Genomic DNA, 20,098 nt, shown 5'->3' on the forward strand with positions numbered 1-20,098 from the left:
GTCCATTCAAAGACGTAATGCACTGGGTGTAAGACAGCAATATTACTGTAACATATGTGGAACAGATCGTCAAATCAGCAGATCGACCATGCAGAAGATTAGTGTAAATTTAGGAAGAAGGATTAGTGAAAATGAAGATACCAAGCAAGAAACAATTATAACCAACGAGGAGAATTGGAGATAGGAAGAATGGAAGGGGTACAGATATAGATGACTTGTTACGGCAAGAGAAGACAAAATGTTTAGTCAAAAATGTGAAAACAACAGGGAGAGGAATTGTAACAAGAGAAACATAGCTTAGTTCAAGCTAAGCCCTGTCTTGGAATTGTTGTAGAGGGATGGCAGATTAAATCAATAAAAATTATAAGGACAAAGGGACTTAATGAAGACCAAGAGGAACTGCTAGAAGAAAAGGAAATTGTTGAGCCAGAGATAGTTAACCCAATTATCACTCAGCATATCTACGGTAAGGAAGTAGTAGGGCTCTTTGACCCAGTTAGCATAGAGTTGTGTGTGTGTGTGGGGGGGGGGGGGGGGGGTGAATTCAGAAGGCTGATATTCCAAGCCTTCCAGCTATCAGCTTTAGAGTAAGCTAGACAATTGTATTTGGAAGTAGCTGTATAAAAAGTCAAGTATTGGTGGATGTTACAAAAGACAGAAGACAGTAGGAAGTAGTAGCATCAGTAATAGTGTATCCAAGTGTAAAATTTATCATCACAACTGAGCGGATGGATAAGGTGGAACATGATTTTGATATGAACAAAATGAGACTATGCAATGGAGGGGGATATATGTAACTAGTTTCAAAAGGGAGAATGTAACAAATTATGTGCCAAAGTTTGCTAAGATCTGCAGGAAGAACTGGTGACATCTGAAAATCTATAGCATGCAAGAGAAGAGCAAGAAGAATATATGTACAAAAAATGAAGTACAGAAGAAATTGGAAATTGCAAATAACAGGTCCAGAGGAAAGTTGCAGCTGTGTAGGGTTTAGGTCAGTTGCAACACAACAAATGTCAAAGACGTTAATAAAACACCAAAGGGTTTTCTCTGAAGAAGTGTGTGGTAAACTTGGGTCACCATGCAAGATAAACATTAAACCACACCAACCTTTTCATATCAAATAGTACCTCATTTCAAGAACCCCTCCCAATAAAAAACTTGGTGATGCTATCTTCAGGAATCATTATTGATATTGACAGAAATCTACATCTACATTTATACTCCGCAAGCCACCCAATGGTGTGTGGCGGAGGGCACTTTACGTGCCACTGTCATTACCTCCCTTTTCTGTTCCAGTTGCATGAGATTAACATCTAACAGTAATGGAGGAGATGCTGAATAGGTTTGAAAATGTAGTCATGATTAATCTTATGAAATCCAAGCCTGGAAGGAAATAAATGAAATTCTCAGGTCACATTATAACAGTGAAAGAAAGAAATACATGTTGTTTTTGTTGTTGATGTTATTGTTGTTGTTGTGGTCTTCAGTCCTGAGACTGGTTTGATGCAGCTCTGCATGCTACTTTATCCTGTGCAAGATGCTTCATCTCCCGGTATGTACTGCAGCCTACATCCTTCTGAATCTGCTTAGTATATTCATCTCTTGGTCTCCCCCTCCATGCTGCCCTCCAATACTAAATTGGTGATCCCTTGATGCCTCTGAACGTGTCCTACCAACCGATCCCTTCTTCTAGTCAAGTTGTGCCACAAACTCCTCTTCTCCCCAATTCTATTCAATGCCTTCTCATTAGTTACGTGATCTACCCATCTAATCTTCAGCATTCTTCCGTAGCACCACATTTCGAAAGCTTCTATTCTCTTCTTGTCCAAACTATTTGTCGTCCATGTTTCACTTCCATACATGGCTACACTCCATACAAATACTCTCAGAAACGACTTCCTGACACTTAAATCTATACTTGATGTTAACAGATTTCTCTTCTTCAGAAACGCTTTCCTTGCCATTGCCAGTCTACATTTTATATCCTCTCTACTTCGACCATCATCAGTTACTTTGCTCCCCAAATAGCAAAACTCGTTTACTACTTTAAGTGCCTCAATCCCTAATCTAATTCCCTCAGCATCACCCGAGTTAACTCAACTACATTCCATTATCCTCGTTTTGCTTTTGTTGATGTTCATCTTATATCCTCCTTCCAAGACACTGTCCATTCCATTCAACTGCTCTTCCAAGTCCTTTGCTGTCTCTGATAGAATTACAATGTCATCGGCAAACCTTAAAGTTTTTATTTCTTCTCCATGGATTTTAATACCTACTCCGAATTTTTCTTTTGTTTCCTTTATTGCTTGCTCAATATACAGATAGAATAACATCTGGGAGAGGCTACAACCCTGTCTCACTCCCTTCCCAACCACTGCTTCCCTTTCATGTCCCTCGACTCTTATAACTGCCGTCTGGTTTCTTTACAAATTGTAAATAACCTTTCGTTCCCTGTATTTTACCCCTGCCACCTTCAGAATTTGTTTATGATTCGTATGGCTCTTTTCTGGAGTTTGAAAATTGTGTTCATATTTTGTGCATTTGTTCCCCAAAAAAGAATGCCATAGCTAAGAACTGAGTGTACATATGAATAGTATGTAACTAAAAGACACTGCATGTTACACACTGATGATAGGGTTCTAAGGGCATAACATACTGATGACATTCTGTTTGCAAGCAACTTCAACTGAGAATCAATATTCATTCCTCTAAATTTTGCATTTGCTACACAGTTTATAGAGGTGCCATCTACATTAAATTTAACATTGTCATTTTCCCTCTTCAAACTGAAATTAGTTTTCTTTATGTTCAATGTCACTTTACTGTTTATTGACCAATTGTAAATTTCCTTGAGAGCTTCATTTGCTTTCTCTGCAACGAGTTCTCTTGTTTTCTCAGTGGCTATAATATTGCTGTCATCAGCAAAGATAATTTTTTCACCATGAGTAACACTACTGGGAAAGCCATTGATGTATATCAGGAATAGTATTGGTCCTAATATTCTACCTTGCGGAACCACTATATTAATGTATTTTAGTTCTGATAAGTGTTTTACTAAATGTTTAGATCTATTTCAAGTACGTGTTATCTCTACTCTTTGTACCCTATCTGCTAGGTATGATCGAAACCAGTCATTAGCTACCCTTCTTACTCCTAATGCTTCTAATTTATTTAATAGTATCTTGTGGTCAGCTGTATCAAAGGCCTTATACAGATCCAAAAATATACATGTGACACACTCATCCTTGTCAAGAGCATCAAGTGCAACCTTTGTGAATTCTACTATGGCTGACTCCGTATTTTTGCCACTTCATCTTTCATAATTGCTTCTATCGTTTTTGAGAATGCTGACAGCAGGGAAACGGGCCAGTAATTTTCTATGTCTTCTGCATTACCTTTCTTAAGCAAAGGCACAACTCTTGCCTGTTTTAACTGCTCTGGAAATGCCCCTGATGTGAAAGATTCATCTATTATTTGTTAAGGGGCCTTGTATAACCTCTATGAATTGTTTCAGCACACACGTTGGTACTTCATCTAAGACTACTGACTTTTTATTTTGTAGTTTTTGAACAGTTTTATTGACTTCATTCTTTATGGTTGGAAGTAACATCATTGTATTTAGTGCAACATTATTTACAGGTGTTATATTTGTTATGGGGAATTTTTGCTGTAACTTCTCTGCAATACTTGAAAAACGCTCATTTACATAGTTTGCTTAGTGTTGTGGATCATTTATTACCTTATCCCCCTCACTTAGCAGTATGTTATTCTGCATTTCTTTACCTCTCCCTATTTCCTTTTTATAACATCCCAGACTGCTTTGCTTTTATTCTCTGCATTATATATTATTTTGTCATTAAATGACTTTTTTGCAGCAATCGGCACCTTCCTGTATATATTTTTGTATTTGTGATAGAAATTTAAGAATTCTGGATCATTGTGACTCTCTTCCATGGATCTGAGGTATTTAAGTGTTTGGAGGACTTCTAACACCTGCTGTTATCCATCTGTTTTTGTGAGATGTTGATACAGACATGCATACTTTTGGAAATTCCTTTTCAAAGTTCAATTTAAGTAATGTAGAGAATTTAGAGAATTTCATATTCACATTGGTTTCCTTATACACTTCATCCCAGCTTTGTTTTGCTAGTTCCTTTGAAAAATCTTTTATTTTGATTTGTGATGGATGTCATTTGTAGGCTTGTAGTTTAGGGAATGATTCGATGGCTGATTTTACTGTTGTTATTTGGCAGAGATGGTCTGATAGTCCAAGATCTTTTACAGCCACATCACATTTTTTCTTGTCCATATTTGTAGCCACTTGGTCAATTACCGATTCAGTCATTTTAGTAACTCTTGTTGCACTACTGACCAATAGGGACATGCCAAACCTTTGAAGGATATTTATAATGGTGCGTATGGAGTCATTTATGATATTAGTGCTGATGTTAATGTCCCCACACAGAATAATGTTGACCTTTGTACTTGAGACTTTATCTAGAACTTGTGTTTAATTTATTGTAAAAAGTGTCCACACTACCACTGGGAGATCTATACACACATAAATGATTAATTTCTTGGTGATATCAACTCATGTTAATTCAATAGCTGAAATTTCAATGTGTTTGCCTTCACTTGCTGTACTGAGGTCATGTCTTGATTTGAACTGTGTTCCTTTTCTGATATAAATGCATGATCCTCCACCCCTTGAGGTAGTTTTGCAGTAAGAGTTTGCCTTTTCATACAATGATAACACTACATGTTGAATTTCTGTCTCTCTACACCAGTGCTCAGCAACACAAAATAATGTGCAGGTCAAAGATTGGAGCTCAACTTGTAATAGTTGTATTTTATTTGTATTTATTGCATAATTGGAGGATTGTTAGGTCTGTGAAATGCACATGTCACTCTTTCCAATTGTATGTTTTTCTTTGTGACACATGGTATGTGTGATATTTGGAGTGTTAAAATCTGTCTTGTGAGAGATTGTTTCAGTATTTTTTAAAGTGCAGGAGATATTCTTTTGGCTGGGGAACCTGTTATCTGGATTTATTTTAAAAAATACATACTTTCCCATGACAACAGGTATTTGACCATGTGCGGCCCGAGATCCACCCCCTATACTTTCATGAATCAGCCTTACCAATCTTCCCTTCCTAGTTCTGTTTAGGTGTAGGCCATGCCTAGTGAAACACCATCTGTTGATAGCCCTGAAGGGCACCAGAGAAACAATGACAAAGCTGGCCGCCATCAGAGCCATCCCTAACCCCACACTGATTTGCCTCACAGCTCCATCAAGGTGTGGCCGATCATGACGCCAGAACAGCTCAACAAAGTGTACGTTGGGGCTATGAGTCAGGAAAGCTTGTCCAGGTCAGCACTAAGTCATATGCCCCGTCCCTGTCCAAACTGCCCCCCCCCCCCCCCACTATCACTTCATGGTCCTCTTTTGTAAAGTCCATACATAAAGACCTAGGTCTTCTATCACATAACTTAGCCCTGAATTTGGCTTGAAGGTAACTGGTGGCCTGGTACACTGCCCCTAAACTTTCCTGTAACTGAGGGCCTACACCTCACCCATGGCTACTACCTAGCACAGCAGCACTTTCTTCTTCCTAACACTTTGTACAGTCCTAGGCTTCTTGGCCTTGGTTGAAGTGTGCTGCATGTTTTCTGCTCCTTATTCTACCTGAGGCTCTTCTCCACTTAACTCTGGCAGTGGTAGATACCTGTTTTTGGTGTTGATGATAAAACTGTCAGATCGCGTTCTCTCTCTTCCTGTCCTCCTACCAGCTGCCAGTTGCCAACCACCCTTCTCCCCCGTATCTCCCTTGATCGCTGTCAGTTCCTTCCTTGCTTCCTCCAACTGTGCTGTAAGGGCAAAGATTTTCCTTTCCTATTCCCCAATCAAAATGTTCCTACTGCATACTCTGCAGTTCTAGGAGAGAGCCTCTTCTGTTCTCCCAACATTCTCCCCACTGCATCCCCCCAGTGAAAATATTTCCTACAAGATTGGCTACAAATCCCTCTACTCATTACCCTACAATAGCTCCCACATTTCTCACTCATGGTCAGTTTCAAAAGAATAATTAAGTTTAAAGAATGTTTTAAATTTGTTAAGGATGCAAGATTGGCTGTATGTAAACAAAAAAACGACACAAAGGTCTTATGTGCGGTGGTTGTTGTGTTTGTACTAATTTAGAGATACAATGACAGAAGAATGAGTTAGTAATTACTTTGCTTTTAGAGAATTTATGTATCAAGCGTGTTTGGTCAGATTTTTAAATGTTTATAAGTTGGAAAATTTAGGCCTAGATCGCATCTATCTAACTAGTAAACAATACGAAATGTGTGAGTTAAATACGATTTAGAAACATTTAGTTACACTTTTATTGCACAATAGACACTGATGACACTAGTAGCTGTCTTTTTTAATGAATTTTGCACTGTCAAGAAAGTGTGAATAGAATGTTTTGTGTTTCAGTCACACAAAATTTTGGGTTATGTTCTGATTATTGGGACTACAGATAACACGATTTTTTTTTCAAGAACGAGCTCTGCTGGGACACTAATACTCAGTTGTGCAACAATAATGGACACTACAGCAGTATATGAAACTGAAAATTTAAATTTGGCACTATTTCCTCTTAAATAGGTTCTTTAGTGGATAAAGAGAAATACGTGTGATCTCACTCGGCAGCCATCTTGTAAAACACACACACACACACACACACACACACACACACACACACACACACACACACACACTCTCTCTCTCTCTCTCTCTCTCTCTCTCTCACTCACTCACTCCTGTGCAGCTACATTGTGTGTGTGTGTGTGTGTGTGTGTGTGTGTGTGTGTGTGTGTGTGTGTGCTGACTTAGTGCTTCTACTGTCCGATGTGTTGTCTCCTTTACTCCAAAATTATTTACAAATTTAATAAATTGTGTGTTACCCCAGGATATCTACTGGGTCATATCAGATTGCTTCCTTCTTCTTCCATTTCTTTCCTCCAGTCCATATTTGCCTATTTTTTCCCTCTATTCCTTTTCCACACAGTACAGTGTATTATCTCTGTAACAGTTTGGATAATTCCTTTTATTATGTCATATATTTATGATGTTTTTATGCAGAATGAAGCAACGAATGGGAAATTTACCAAGGCCGGGATTCAAACCCAGGTCTCCTGCTCATTAGTCCACCCTGGCACAATGGCGTTACACAACTGCACTGAATACTATGCCTCTGTCCTCAATCTGAATCCTCATTCCTGCCTCAGCCCTCATGGTATTCCTCCAAAACTTGAACAGCATTGCAAATTCTCTCCAACTGTAATGGAATAGCACCTCAGCATTGAACGAAATGGGGTATCCTGTGTAAAACCCAGGCATAGGTGCTTTAATCAAATGAAATTATATGATGGTGTATATATGCAGACTGAAGTGACAAATGAAAATTTTTATCGAGGCCTGGACTTGAACCCAGGTCTCCTGCTATTCTGGTACACTTGGAGAGCCTCTGCAATCTGCAATGCTTTTTGAGTATAGGGGGAATACCAACTGGGTTGAGGTAGGAATGGGAATTTTGATTGAAGAGGGAGGTGTGCTAGGGTAGCATGTGCAGTTGTGCAATGCCACTGTGACAGGGTGGAGTAGTGGTTAGTGCATCCGCCTAGTGAGCAGGAGCCTTGGTACGAAGTTTCATTCGTCACTTCAGTTTGTGTATGTACATTACAGATGTTTGGAACTTCAAAAGGTCTCCGGAACCCTGTTGATTAATTTGCATAAAATACCTGTTTTGAAAAATTTCAGTTTAGAATAATCTTGAAAGCTTAAATCCAAGTGCCTATCACTGTTATGAAACAGTTCATAATAGATGCAATTACAGTTGATGTCCGCCGCTCGTGGTCTCGCGGTAGCGTTCTCGCTTCCCGAGCACGGGGTCCCGGGTTCGATTCCCGGCGGGGTCAGGGATTTTCACCTGCCTCGAGATGACTGGGTGTTTGTGTTGTCCTCATCATTTCATCATCATCCAGGAAAGTGGCGAAATTGGACTGAGCAAAGGTTGGGAAATTGTACGGGCGCTGATAACCACACAGTTGAGCGCCCCACAAACCAAACATCATCATCATCATCATCATACAGTTGATATTTTTCCTCTTCAAAGGTTCTCCTACTTGCTCACAGTCATCAAGTAGTGCAGTTATGGAGTGGAGAGTTTCTTGGATTTTCTGTTCACAGTACAAAATCTCACTTGTTTGATTCTGAAGGATATTGTACAATACAGTGGTTGGAGTAAGTATTTTGTTAAATATGTTCAAGAGGAAATCAAATTTGAAATCTTCTAAAGATGCCAAAAGACCTTTAATTGGTGATAAAATATCTGAGTCAGTTTCTTGACGATGTTCTACATAGTACTAAACACATCGCAAGGTTTGGTTCTGTTTCTTCACAGAGCGTTTACGAATCTTGATAATTCCATTGCTTTTCATGGACATGTGGATTACGATGTTGCGAAGATTTAACACATTTAAAAGACCTTGGAAAAAGAAGCTGCATGTCCATTAAGCAAACTGAAAAACAGTTTACACTCTGGTATCCAAACTGTTACCACTGTAATTACTGAAAATACTGCTGCCCACCATCTTTAGGAACCAGATGTTAGTCTGGCTTCTCCACATCTACATCTACATCTACATAGATACTCCACAAGCCACTGTATGATGCGTGGCATCGGGTCGGGTATCCTGTACCACTGCTCGTCATTTCTCCTCCTGTTCCACTCAAAAATAGAGCGAGGGAAAAATGACTGTCTCAATGCCCCTCCACATGAGCCTTAATTTCTCATATCTTATCTTCGTGGTCCTTATGCCTGATGTATGTTGACGGGAGCAGAATCGTTTGACAGTCAGTTTCAAATGCTGGTTCTCTAAATTTTCTTAATAGTGTTTCATGGGAACGCTTCTTTCCCTCCATTGACTCCCATTTGAAGTTGTCAGAGCACTTCCGTAACACTTATGTTTTGTTTGAACCTATCGGTAACAAATGTAGCAGCTCTCCTCTGAATTGCTTAGATGTCTTCCTTGAATCCAACATGGTTCAGACCCAAACATTCAAGCAGTACTTAAGAATAGGTGCACCAGTGTCCTATATGTGTCCTCCTTTACAGGTACACCACTCTTTCCTAAATTTCTCCCAATAAACCGAAGTTGACAGTTTGATTTCCCTACCATAGTTTTCACATACACCTCTTCAGTGTGGTTGCACCAGTGGTATGCTGTCTGTATCATTGAGGCTTGCAAGCCACGCCATCATGGCAAGGTTCATGGTTTGTGGGCATGACAGATGTTCACATTTAAAAATTTTACGTAGTAACATATCTGAAGCATTTATTGAGTATTATTGAGTTCTCTTTATGCAACATATTGCAGAGTCATCATGTAGGGTAATTAACATAATTCATTTTACATATCAGTCTAATGCTGTGCTTTTAGTTAGTGTGTAACTCTTGACATATTTTCCTCACTACAATTCAATGGTCGCCATAGTTATTGTATTGACTTGAGAAACTGTTCATGTCTGGATCTTCTTTAAGTGTGATATGAACCACATGATCCTACTGTATTTCTCATAGGAAATAAAACATTTTTATCTTTTTTTCAAGTTCATACATTTTGCTGTTTGCCTCCACTCTTGCTTGTAAGGTGTAGTTTACCATACCTACACACATCAAAGAAAGTTTTGCATCACCTTGGTTCCGACAGTTCTGGAACCTGTACAGAAAATTGGAATAGAGATCAACGTAAACATCATTTCTGCCCTTTTTATTCCTCATGAAAACCTCACATTGCATGTTGTACCACCATACAACCAGACCTTCAGAGGTGGTGGTCCAGATTACTGTACACATCGGTATCTCTAATACACAGTAGCACATCCTCTTGCATTGATGCATGCCTGTATTCGTCGTGGTATGCTATCCACTAGTTCATCAAGGCACTGTTGGTCCAGATTGTCCCACTCCTCAACAGCGATTCGGCGTAGATCCCTCAGAGTGGTTGGTGGGTCACAGCCCTTTTCAATCTAGCCCAGGCATGTTCGATAGAGTTCATGTCTGGAGAACATGCTGGCCACTCTAATCGAGCAATGTCATTATCCTGAAGGAAGTCATTCACAAGATGTGCATGATGGTGGTGTGAATTGTCGTCAATGAAGACGAATGGCTTGCCAATATGCTGCTGATATGGTTGTGCTATCGGTCGGAGGATGGCATTCACGTATCGTACATCCGTTACGGCACCTTCCGTGACCACCAGCGGGGTACATTGGCCCCACATAATGCCACCCCAAAACAGCAGGGAACCTCCACCTTGTTGCACTCGCTGGACAGTGTGTCTTTGGCATTCAGCCTGACTGGGTTGCCTCCATACGCATCTCCGATGATTGTCTGGTTGAAGGTATATGCAACACTCATCGGTGAAGAGAACATGATTCTGATCCTGAGTGGTCCATTCAGCATGTTGTTGGGACCATCTCTGCTGTGCTGCTTGGTGTCGTGGTTACAAAGAGGGACGTTGGGAGTGAAGTTGCGCATCATGAAGCCTATAGTGCACAGTTTGAGTCATGTCCGAAGAACATCACTTTGGTTCATTCCGAGACACATGGACACTTCCCTTGTTGAGAGCCCTTCCTGGCACAAAGTAACAATGCGGACATGATTGAACTGCGGTATTGACCATCTATACATGGTTGAACTACAGACAACATGAGCCATGTACCTCCTTCCTGGTGGAATGACTGGAATTTATAGGCTGTCCGACCCTGTCTGTGTAATAGGCGCTGCTCGTGCATGTTTGTTTACATCTTTTGGTGGGTTTAGTGACATCTCTGAACAGTCAAAGGGACTGTGTCTGTGATATAATATCCACAGTCAACGTCTGTCTTCAGGAGTTCTGGGAACCAGGGTGATGCAAAACTTCCTTGATTTGTGTGTATGTTTATGTCATTGTTACACATAGCGTGTTGTCCTTTCCCTAGTCTGATCTTGTACCAGAGTGAAGTGTACCTGTATGTGAGGGTTGTGGTTTTTGATAATTTTATTTCAACTTATATTCTGAATGTGAAAGTTTGTTTGTCTGTTACTTTTCATGACTAAACTGCTGAACACATTTTTTTTAAAATTTAGTATAGAGAACTTGGATGCTGAGGAAGAACATACACCACTTTATAAAGTGTGTAGTATGAGATATTTATTGATATGAAGAATATAATGTGAATTAGGGAAAAATATTTTTCTTTGAAAAAGGTATTTACTCTTTGACTTTTGAACTTTCTCATATATGTAAAAATGCTTTTGTTGGTTAAGATATTCTACGTAATATGATTTGAAGTTATGAATACAATGTTTGTACAATCCTCAACATGTTTCATCCATACTTAAGTATTGATATTATAAATGCAAAAGTAACTCTGTCTGTTACATTTTCACGACTAAACCACAGAAACGATTTAGATTACATTTGGTATAGATAGCTTGAAGCCTGAGGAAGAATATAAGATACCTTAGAAAGTTAAAAATCGACCACTAAGAAGGTGAAGTAGAGAATAGAACATCTGTTTTTACATCAGTGAACATAAACCATGTTGTAAAAAATTATTAAATTTGTTGCATAATGTACATGTAGTATAATGTGTAGCTGCTTCAATAGCATAATGCATTAATGCATAGATACGTGCTCCTGCCCATCCCATCGTTCAGCAGTGCTTACATCATTGTGTGTTGGGGGGGGGGGGGGGGGTTGTTGATCACAAGCCATACTTATCCAAACAGGCATAGCTGACGTTATTGCACATACAATAGCTTATTTACTCACAATCACTCATCATAACATTTACTGGGCTGCTGACAATTTTGAAACTTCCAACATTTGGAGATATTCCAAAGGTTAAAGTTATTGGAAACAGTGTACAAGATTTTTAGATTGTGTTCCAGATTCTTCCAGTTAACATTATATCACTAATTATTACTTTTTTTCCCATCATAATCATACTGAAATTTAAGAGAGTTTTGCACCAAACACATTTTGGATTTATTTTCAAAGCATCGTCAGTGGTAGTTCTGTAAATAGAGTGTACATAATATATTATTACATTTTGCTATTTATAGATTAAAAACAGTTTTGTATGGGATTGCTGGTTGTCTTGACACATTCATTAAGGAAATCATCTCACATTATCAGCAGAATTGTGGCATTGTGTTGTCGCAATATTTCAGCAAGTTTCCTACTTGTCATCTTCAGATTCCTCTTGAGCTCTTTTCTTTCTAGCCACTGGACTGTAGATTTCCTTTGCCTAGAGCCAAATGGGTTGGTTAATCCCTTGCCTTTAGAATTGATGCTGTGACTGGTGGTAATGAGGTGGGATGTATCTGAAAGGGTGCAGGGGGTCCAGGCAAAGGATCATGGTGCTGTCTGTTATTTTGTCTGTTACCTCTGCCACTTTCACATCAGAGTATTTCTGATGTCTTTTTGCTAACACCATGTCCCATGAGCAACTCAGATGGAAACTGATGCCCCAGCTGCCAAGATCATCATGTACTTGTACCTCTACTATCTCTTTGAGGACTGAAAACCAGAACCTGCTGGTGCAGCAGTGGACCTTTGTCTATTCAAAAACAAACATGGCCTTCATTGTTGCCCTCCTCTCCAGACTTGTCTGTTTGGTTGAGGCAAACACTCCTCACATGCTCTGAACAGCACTGTGATATGGGTCGCTGTGTGTACCGTATTTACTCGAATCTAAGCTGCACTTTTTTTCCGGTTTTTGTAATCCAAAAAACCGCCTGCGGCTTAGAATCGAGTGCAAAGCAAACGGAAGTTCTGAAAATGTTGGTAGGTGCCGCCACAACTAACTTCTGCCGTCGAATATATGTAGCGCTACACAGGCATGCTTTGTAAGCACAAAGATAAATACTGGCGCCAAAACCTCTGCGTCAGTTAATAAATTTTAACAAAAAAAAAGGTGGAAGACGAGCTTTTTTTCTCCGCCCCGAGTTTCGACCACTGCATTTTCATACATTATCCAACGAAGTAAATACAAATTCCGTATTGTTCATCTTTGAATGTAGCAGAATTTCAATGTACTACGAAAATCCGACTGGCAAGACTGTTTGGGATGTTTGTCAATATGGCCAACTCTACGTTCTGAATTTTTTCCTACCTGTGAGAAGAGATGGCTGCTAATAGGAACCTGATGAAATGTGAATCACATGCAGTATTCTCTTCACCATAAGAATAATACGAATATAAACATTTTGCCATGTATTCTTTCGTGTTTGCTGCTATCTCATTTAAATCCTGTCTGCCTAATAAACTACGAAACTAGAGTGAGACAACAGCAAACGCGGAAGAATATATATATCGTGTCATGCTTATATTCGTATTATTCTTATGCCTAATAGTGATACAGTCAGAAATGAAGCACGGCAACTGACTAGATTTTTAAATCTAAGATGACTAATTTCTGTGCAGAATTTGATGTACTAAAGAAGCGGCCACAAAGATTTTCAAACGCAGAAAAATTTTCTCCTAACTCTCATTCAGAACATGTTCTAACTTACGCAGTCTACTATTTTTTGTTCTTGTTGATCATTATCAAAGAAAGCAGCACTGTAAGTAACAACAAATAGCAGTCTCTTGCCATTGTTTCGCTAATAAGACGATTCCTCACATCTTCTTCTTCTTAATTGTAAGCGCGGTAGCGCGCACAAAAGCAAGCCATGCCACGAGCGGCGACAGGCCGTAAACACGCACTATCAGAATGCGACAAACAATGCGTGACACAGTACAGTAATGCATTTTCAGCTTAGAGTGACGTAAACACCTACAACAAAGAAAACGACAATTATCAGATCAAAGCAATATAAGCAATCGATTCAAACCAGACGAAGCGCGTGAAAAAGGAAGGGTACCGGTATAAATACGGACAGACTGCCTGACGTATAGCAATGGCTACCTGGTAAAGCTTAACTGCTAAGCTTAAGACTTGAACCAAACTACTGTGGCTGTATCGTCATTCATTCGACCTAAATTGTGTTTCATATTACAATGGACCAACTTTGTTTCGATTTGGAGGTGCGGCCTAAAAACTTTCCTCTCCCCTTGAATTTAGAGTCTCAAATTTCAGGTGCGGCTGAGATTCGGGAAATTTTTTTTTCCTTTATTTCGAGTCTCATTTTTCAGGTGCGGCTTAGATTCGAGTGCGGCTTAGATTCGAGTGCGGCTTAGAGTCGAGTAAATACGGTAGCCAGTGTACTGCATGCCACACTCACAACTGTAGGTGCCAGATGGTCTCTGACTGACCCAAGCATATTCCTGATTCCAACTATTTTCTGCTCAAAGGTTACAATCGAGAAAGACCAACTAAAACTGCAGGCACCTGGCATCAGTTGCGAGTACAGCTAACAGTATGTGGTGTATGCGGGGCTGCAGTCTGCATATTTTGGTCGCAACACTTACAGGTATGTTTCGTGGGCCAGGTACAGCCCCTGTCTGTTAGTAAATAGAAGAGGCAAGGTACTGTCTACAGTCAATCTGCCAACAGCTGCCACAGTGTCTGGGGCTGCAGCTTCACCATTGTGGCATGCAAGTCACAACACACAGCACTGCAAGGCATGGGCACTAAACTATGTCCATGAGGTCACATGCTTTCATGATGCTGCACATGTATCCTTCTACAGACCTGTACTTAGGGCAGCACTCCAGCCAGGGAGGGTCAGTTACTTCCTGAGCTCTGAGCGATCAACAGCTGCCATAAGTTTCCACTACGAGTCTTTAATGGGCCCCTCTGCCACTGCAATACCCTGCTGCCCGCCAAGGTGCTGTTGCCCTTGGACTGAGCCACATCTGCAACTGTGCTTCCACCAGCTGTTCCTTGTGCACTGCTGCATAGTAGTCATTGTGACTGCCCACGAGTGGAACTATGTCATTACGACCCTTGCTGCTCACCAGTTGACTGCCTCTGAGCTCCCAGCCTCAGAGGACTGTGTCGTCATTCATCTTCCTTGCTCCTCAAGACATTACAATTCTCAAGTTGTGTAGACATTATTCTCAGAAGTTGTATTTAGTTTGATTCTTATAATAAACACTTGTTATTTCAAAGAGTACATTTCTCTACATTCAGGCACACCACTCAGCAAAGGATATTACACATTACATCAGCCAATGTGTCTTGCAGCTCTGTTTGGAGCAAGGGAGGAGCCTTCACCTTGGCCAGACTGACAAGTCTGCAGTGGCAAAGATGCTGTGCAATGCCAGCGGGTTGTGGGATTCGGTCATCAAGGAGGTGATGAAAACAAAAGTATTTGATGATCTTGTCAACCAGTACAGTGGTTTTCAACTGTGCTCATAGTATTCAGTGTTTGTAGTATTCAGTGCTTGCAAAAAGTACATCAGGAACATTGTTGTGAAAGTGGGAGAAGCAATAGGTAGAATAGACAGGCATCATCAGGACCAGGGCTCAGTGCCCAGACCTCTCTGGAAGGCCCAGCACCAGAATTGAATTTCTGGAACGCTAACCAGCCAGTCCTCCCTCCCTCCTGCCACAACCACTGGACATAACAGCTCTTCTGAAGGTAATGGGTTGGTCCACCTGTAGGGCTATCTGTAGAGAAATCTGTGGTCTAGTGGTTATGAATGAATGAACTGGGCATTAAAATGACATGTCACTTGAGGATGATGAGTCAGTGACTTGTTGAAACATTGCAACAAAATGACTGCACAGTGTGGCTGTTAATCCGAGAATTTCATCAGCAAAACAGTTTGACCTTACAAAATTTGGCATGCAATTTACCCACAGTGTTTATTACCCCTCTTTACGTGTTCTGAAGTTGACAGGTTTCTCCTTCATTGTTAACAAGGCTAGAAGTTGAAAAGGGGGTGGGGATACTTCATTGCACCCCACCTTTTACAATTTTTGTCTTTTATGGGGATTTCAAGCCAGAAAATTGTGAATGCTGGTAACAAGTAGTTCCATATGTACTACTAAAAAATGCTGTCTACTGTGTATGTTACTTTGTCTTCCTTTATTCATGTTCTTGTTTTTGAATTCAGCTGAACGTGTAATGTGCAGTAATGCAAAATACTCTCTTATGAATTATCACTTTCTTCCACAGACACCTTCATGTACTACTTTTTTTTTTTTTAAAAAAAAAACCTTTCTCTGTGAAGCTACACTGAATTGTTTTCAGTTCTTCACCACTTCTACCTTAATTACTGTAGAATGTAATTCGGCATATTCTGTGTAGATCCTACGAAGCCTCTCCCTGTAGTATTTCTTCCATCAGACAACTAGCACTATTTCTGTGGATTTCCTTCACCATATAAATGACTTACACATTTATTATTCCCAATTAATATCTTTATTTATTAAGCAGTTTCTGCATAGTAGTCAGTACCACACCAATTCTGCTGCTTCTTTTTCTACTGACTCTGCCTAATATTTCATGCCACAAACCATAATAAGACTCTTGACAGTGTTTCATTTAAATATCATATTTCTCATTTAACTGAACATCGTTTGCCAAATATCATGCAAAACAGAACGCTTGATTGTGTCACTCTGAGTGCTGCATGTTATATGTTCATATGTAGATTGCTGTATAACAGTACTGCTCCTCAATTACATTATGTAACTTATCTCTGTTTCAGTTATTGACAGCAATTATCCTCTTTCTTTTGCTACTTGGTTCAGCACATGCCCAAGAAATAGCAAGGATGCTTCGGTATGACATTACAGATAGTGAAGAAAGGCAGGGAACTGAACCTGAAGATATTGACTTTTCAATGAAGCGCACACCAATTACCAATAATGAACTCCAGTTACAAACTGCTGAACATGAGCTTTTGGGTGAGTGCAATAACTGCTCATTACCATTTTGTCACATAGATGACTTTAGTGTGATTGTCTTTATGTTTACAGTAGATGAATGTTCTTCTTTTGACAGTTCATAAAATTTATTTGTTTGTCATGATAAGAATATGACATTATTTAAAATTACCAAACCCTGGACAATATTGATATCATTATCGTGTGTATTAGAAAAGACTAGTATAAAATGTACTATGTATGTATAAAACAGCTTCAAACATCTGATTACTTTCCAAGTGAGTTAATGTGTTAAATATTTGATGTTAAACATGTAAGCAAGACAAAGTTTAGAAAAGGTTTGAAATTATACTTTAACCCTGTGGCACTTAGCGTCCACTACAGTGGACAACTGTTAATGGTCACTTCTTTGGCATTTTCGATCAGTCCTCAGGCTGCAAATGCACACAGTTCATTGCAGTGGGCACTCCCTACTGGTGTTGTGTCCTGCATGCATTTGCAGCCTTGTGACTAATTGGAAATGCCAGAGAATTGACCATTAAAAGTTGTCCACTGCAGTGAAATTCATGCACCACAGGTTTAAGGTTTTTGTAAATTTGATAAGTGTTCTCATTGTGAAACACTGGATGAATACAATCTGGATAATTTGAGCTCCACTGTAAGCAAGAGCAAGTTCTTCACACATCTCAATGTTTATGATATCATATCTGCTGGACTATATGTCATACTATGATATAATTTTGCAGGTATATTCAGCAATATAGGTAGATACTGTCTCCAAACAGTGTTGCAAATAGAGTTGGTGGCAAAGAAGTAATGAATTTAAAAGCCATGCCTGATGCTGAAGTTCTACTGCATGAACAGTGAAAACGTAGTAAATGATAAACTTTTTTCTTATTAGTTTGTGAGAGATGTCAGCAACAATAAGTGTCTCAGAGATTTGAAATTGTATGTAAAGTTTGCTGGAGGTTGCTAAGTGCTCTCATTCTCAAATATTGGATGAATGAAGTCCATGTGTCTATGTGCTGTCAGTTACGCTGCTTCGAGACAAATACACACTTTCTAGCTGTAATACTTGTCTTATTGTGTTCAACTTTTAACTAAGATTGTATCTCTTAATGACCAGATTATGGCATCATTTTAAATTTTGAAATTTGGCCATTAATTACACAAAGTATTGAAAATAAAGTTTTTGTTGGCCCTGGAGGCTATTATGCTACCTGCAACTGGTACTGGGTTCTGGGATAGTCACTTAGTAGTATTGATGGTTTATGACACAACACTTTCACACAATGTTGATTCAGCAATTAGTGACATCAAACACTTCTGCTGTTACCTTTGTAAGGTGTGCATTGGCCATGCAAAAACTGCTGTAGTAGGTAAGATGCTATTTGTGGTGATCTTTATTCAGACATTGCTAACTCCATCTGAAAGCTCCACTTCTGCAGATTGCTTCAACAACTTGCAACTCCAAATCAGTCTGCTAAAAGACTTCCAGGTTGTCCACTGTTCTTTATGACACAGAGGCAGTTCTAATGCTTTAGATGACAAGAAGTGACGTGGAGCTGGTTTGCAAACTTCCTACCTCTCTCCCATAGGTTGACTTATTTGGTATGCAGAGCCAGTCTTCTTCTCTGGATAGGTGGCCACATCGATCTCCAAAAACTGCTTCTCCGAAGAATAATGATGGTTAAGGGAATTCATCAGTCTCTCTCTCTACTCTTGAAATAATTTGGTGCTCAAAGAATACTTTTAGTTCAGTCATGGTGTATTTCAACTCCCACAAAAAAACAAATTCACCACTTCTAATATTTGAACTCGTGCGAGTCAACCAAGTCATCAAACATTAGGCTCTATTAGGATACATTTACAACAGGGTTGGTTTAATAACCATCAGAGAATATGAACATGTCTTGCTTCCAGCAAGTCCAACACATGAATTACTTAAAAGTCTGATCTCATTTCTTCGTTTGTTCCTAACAATCATCCCAGTCACTAAACCACCAAAGAATAGCACAGGCTCTTTTCTACACATACACTGAAACACTATGGATCGTACAGCAGGTACTTGTCGGCCGCCGCATTCTCCACATTTTGCTTGTGACTGTTTTTAGACTCCACACACAAACATTCAATGCGTAGTAGGATGGATTCGTCTCTCTCGCACTTCCGTTTAAAATATTGTGGGTTCGAGATGGAGGAAGGCCAAGTGGTTCTAGAATTTACATGGAAATTCTCGAAGCACTACATATTTCCCCTCTCAGATCGAACACGTATATACCATCATTATGTACATGTATATCACATAGAATAACAATTCATCTTTCAACAGTATACCTTGTTCTTTTAATAACTGTGAATACCCTTTTTCTTATTATTTAGCTACTCCTTATTTTTTTCATTTTACTTTAATTAGAAAACATGAATATTTCAATCAATGTTGGAGTTAGCTCTTTCAGTAGGCCTAAAAATCGTGAGGACCAATTTTTTATTTTATTTTTTCTGCTCTTTATCCAATCGTAAATTCCAGGTGTTCAGGACACTTGAGTACTTTATTCTTTATTCTAATTCCTTATACTATTTTTCCTTAGTACATACTGGTATCATTATTTATAGTAGTTTGTAGTCTGGGGAACTCTGGGCAAAATAAGTGTTCCCTTTTGACACTCGTAAACTTACCTAAAACATAATAAAGCTAGTGGTGTATAGAATTCAAACTTACTGGAATAATTCCTATTAAATGTGTGACTTCTGTCACGATACTGTCCTTTTTCCCTAGGATCAGTACCTATACCTTACATGTGGGTTGACCCTAGGAGTGCACTTCCTCCTTCTGTTCTGGTACGTACACCCATTTATAAAATATCCCTATTCATCAGACCACAGGTCATCCTATCTCTTTGTAGGTACACCTTCCCTTTATTCTTAGCAAATGCTGGGTACGTCCCCCTTATCTTTTATGAGTAGGCCTCATGGTTCATTGTCCTAGTATACATCTTTATGTACACTATAATTAAATATTTCCTGGTAAAAATAAATCTATTTTACATTTCACACTCACTTCTTAGTACCTCCTCTAATACCCTAGAGTCCTCTTCCACTTCTCAACTTCTATAATCTTGTGGATACTATGTCTACACATATTATTCAACTTGTGGTAGATACTATGTCTGCCTGTATTAATCAACTCTTAGTAGATACTATGTCTACACA

At 39.4% G+C, this 20,098-nt stretch overlaps 1 protein-coding gene across 1 annotated transcript in view; it reads left to right on the top strand.

Annotated features, from left to right (window-relative positions):
* The window catches only part of LOC126149209 (uncharacterized), a 209,202-nt gene that overhangs the window by 12,099 nt on the left and 177,005 nt on the right, over positions 1-20,098 (top strand). Inside the window, exon 3 of the mRNA XM_049915801.1 lies at positions 16,708-16,906. Coding sequence (XP_049771758.1) covers positions 16,708-16,906 — 199 coding nt within the window. The remainder of the gene's footprint in view (positions 1-16,707; positions 16,907-20,098) is intronic.

The sequence above is a fragment of the Schistocerca cancellata genome, chromosome 2 (assembly GCF_023864275.1).
Source record: "Schistocerca cancellata isolate TAMUIC-IGC-003103 chromosome 2, iqSchCanc2.1, whole genome shotgun sequence".
Lineage (NCBI taxonomy): Eukaryota > Metazoa > Arthropoda > Insecta > Orthoptera > Acrididae > Schistocerca > Schistocerca cancellata.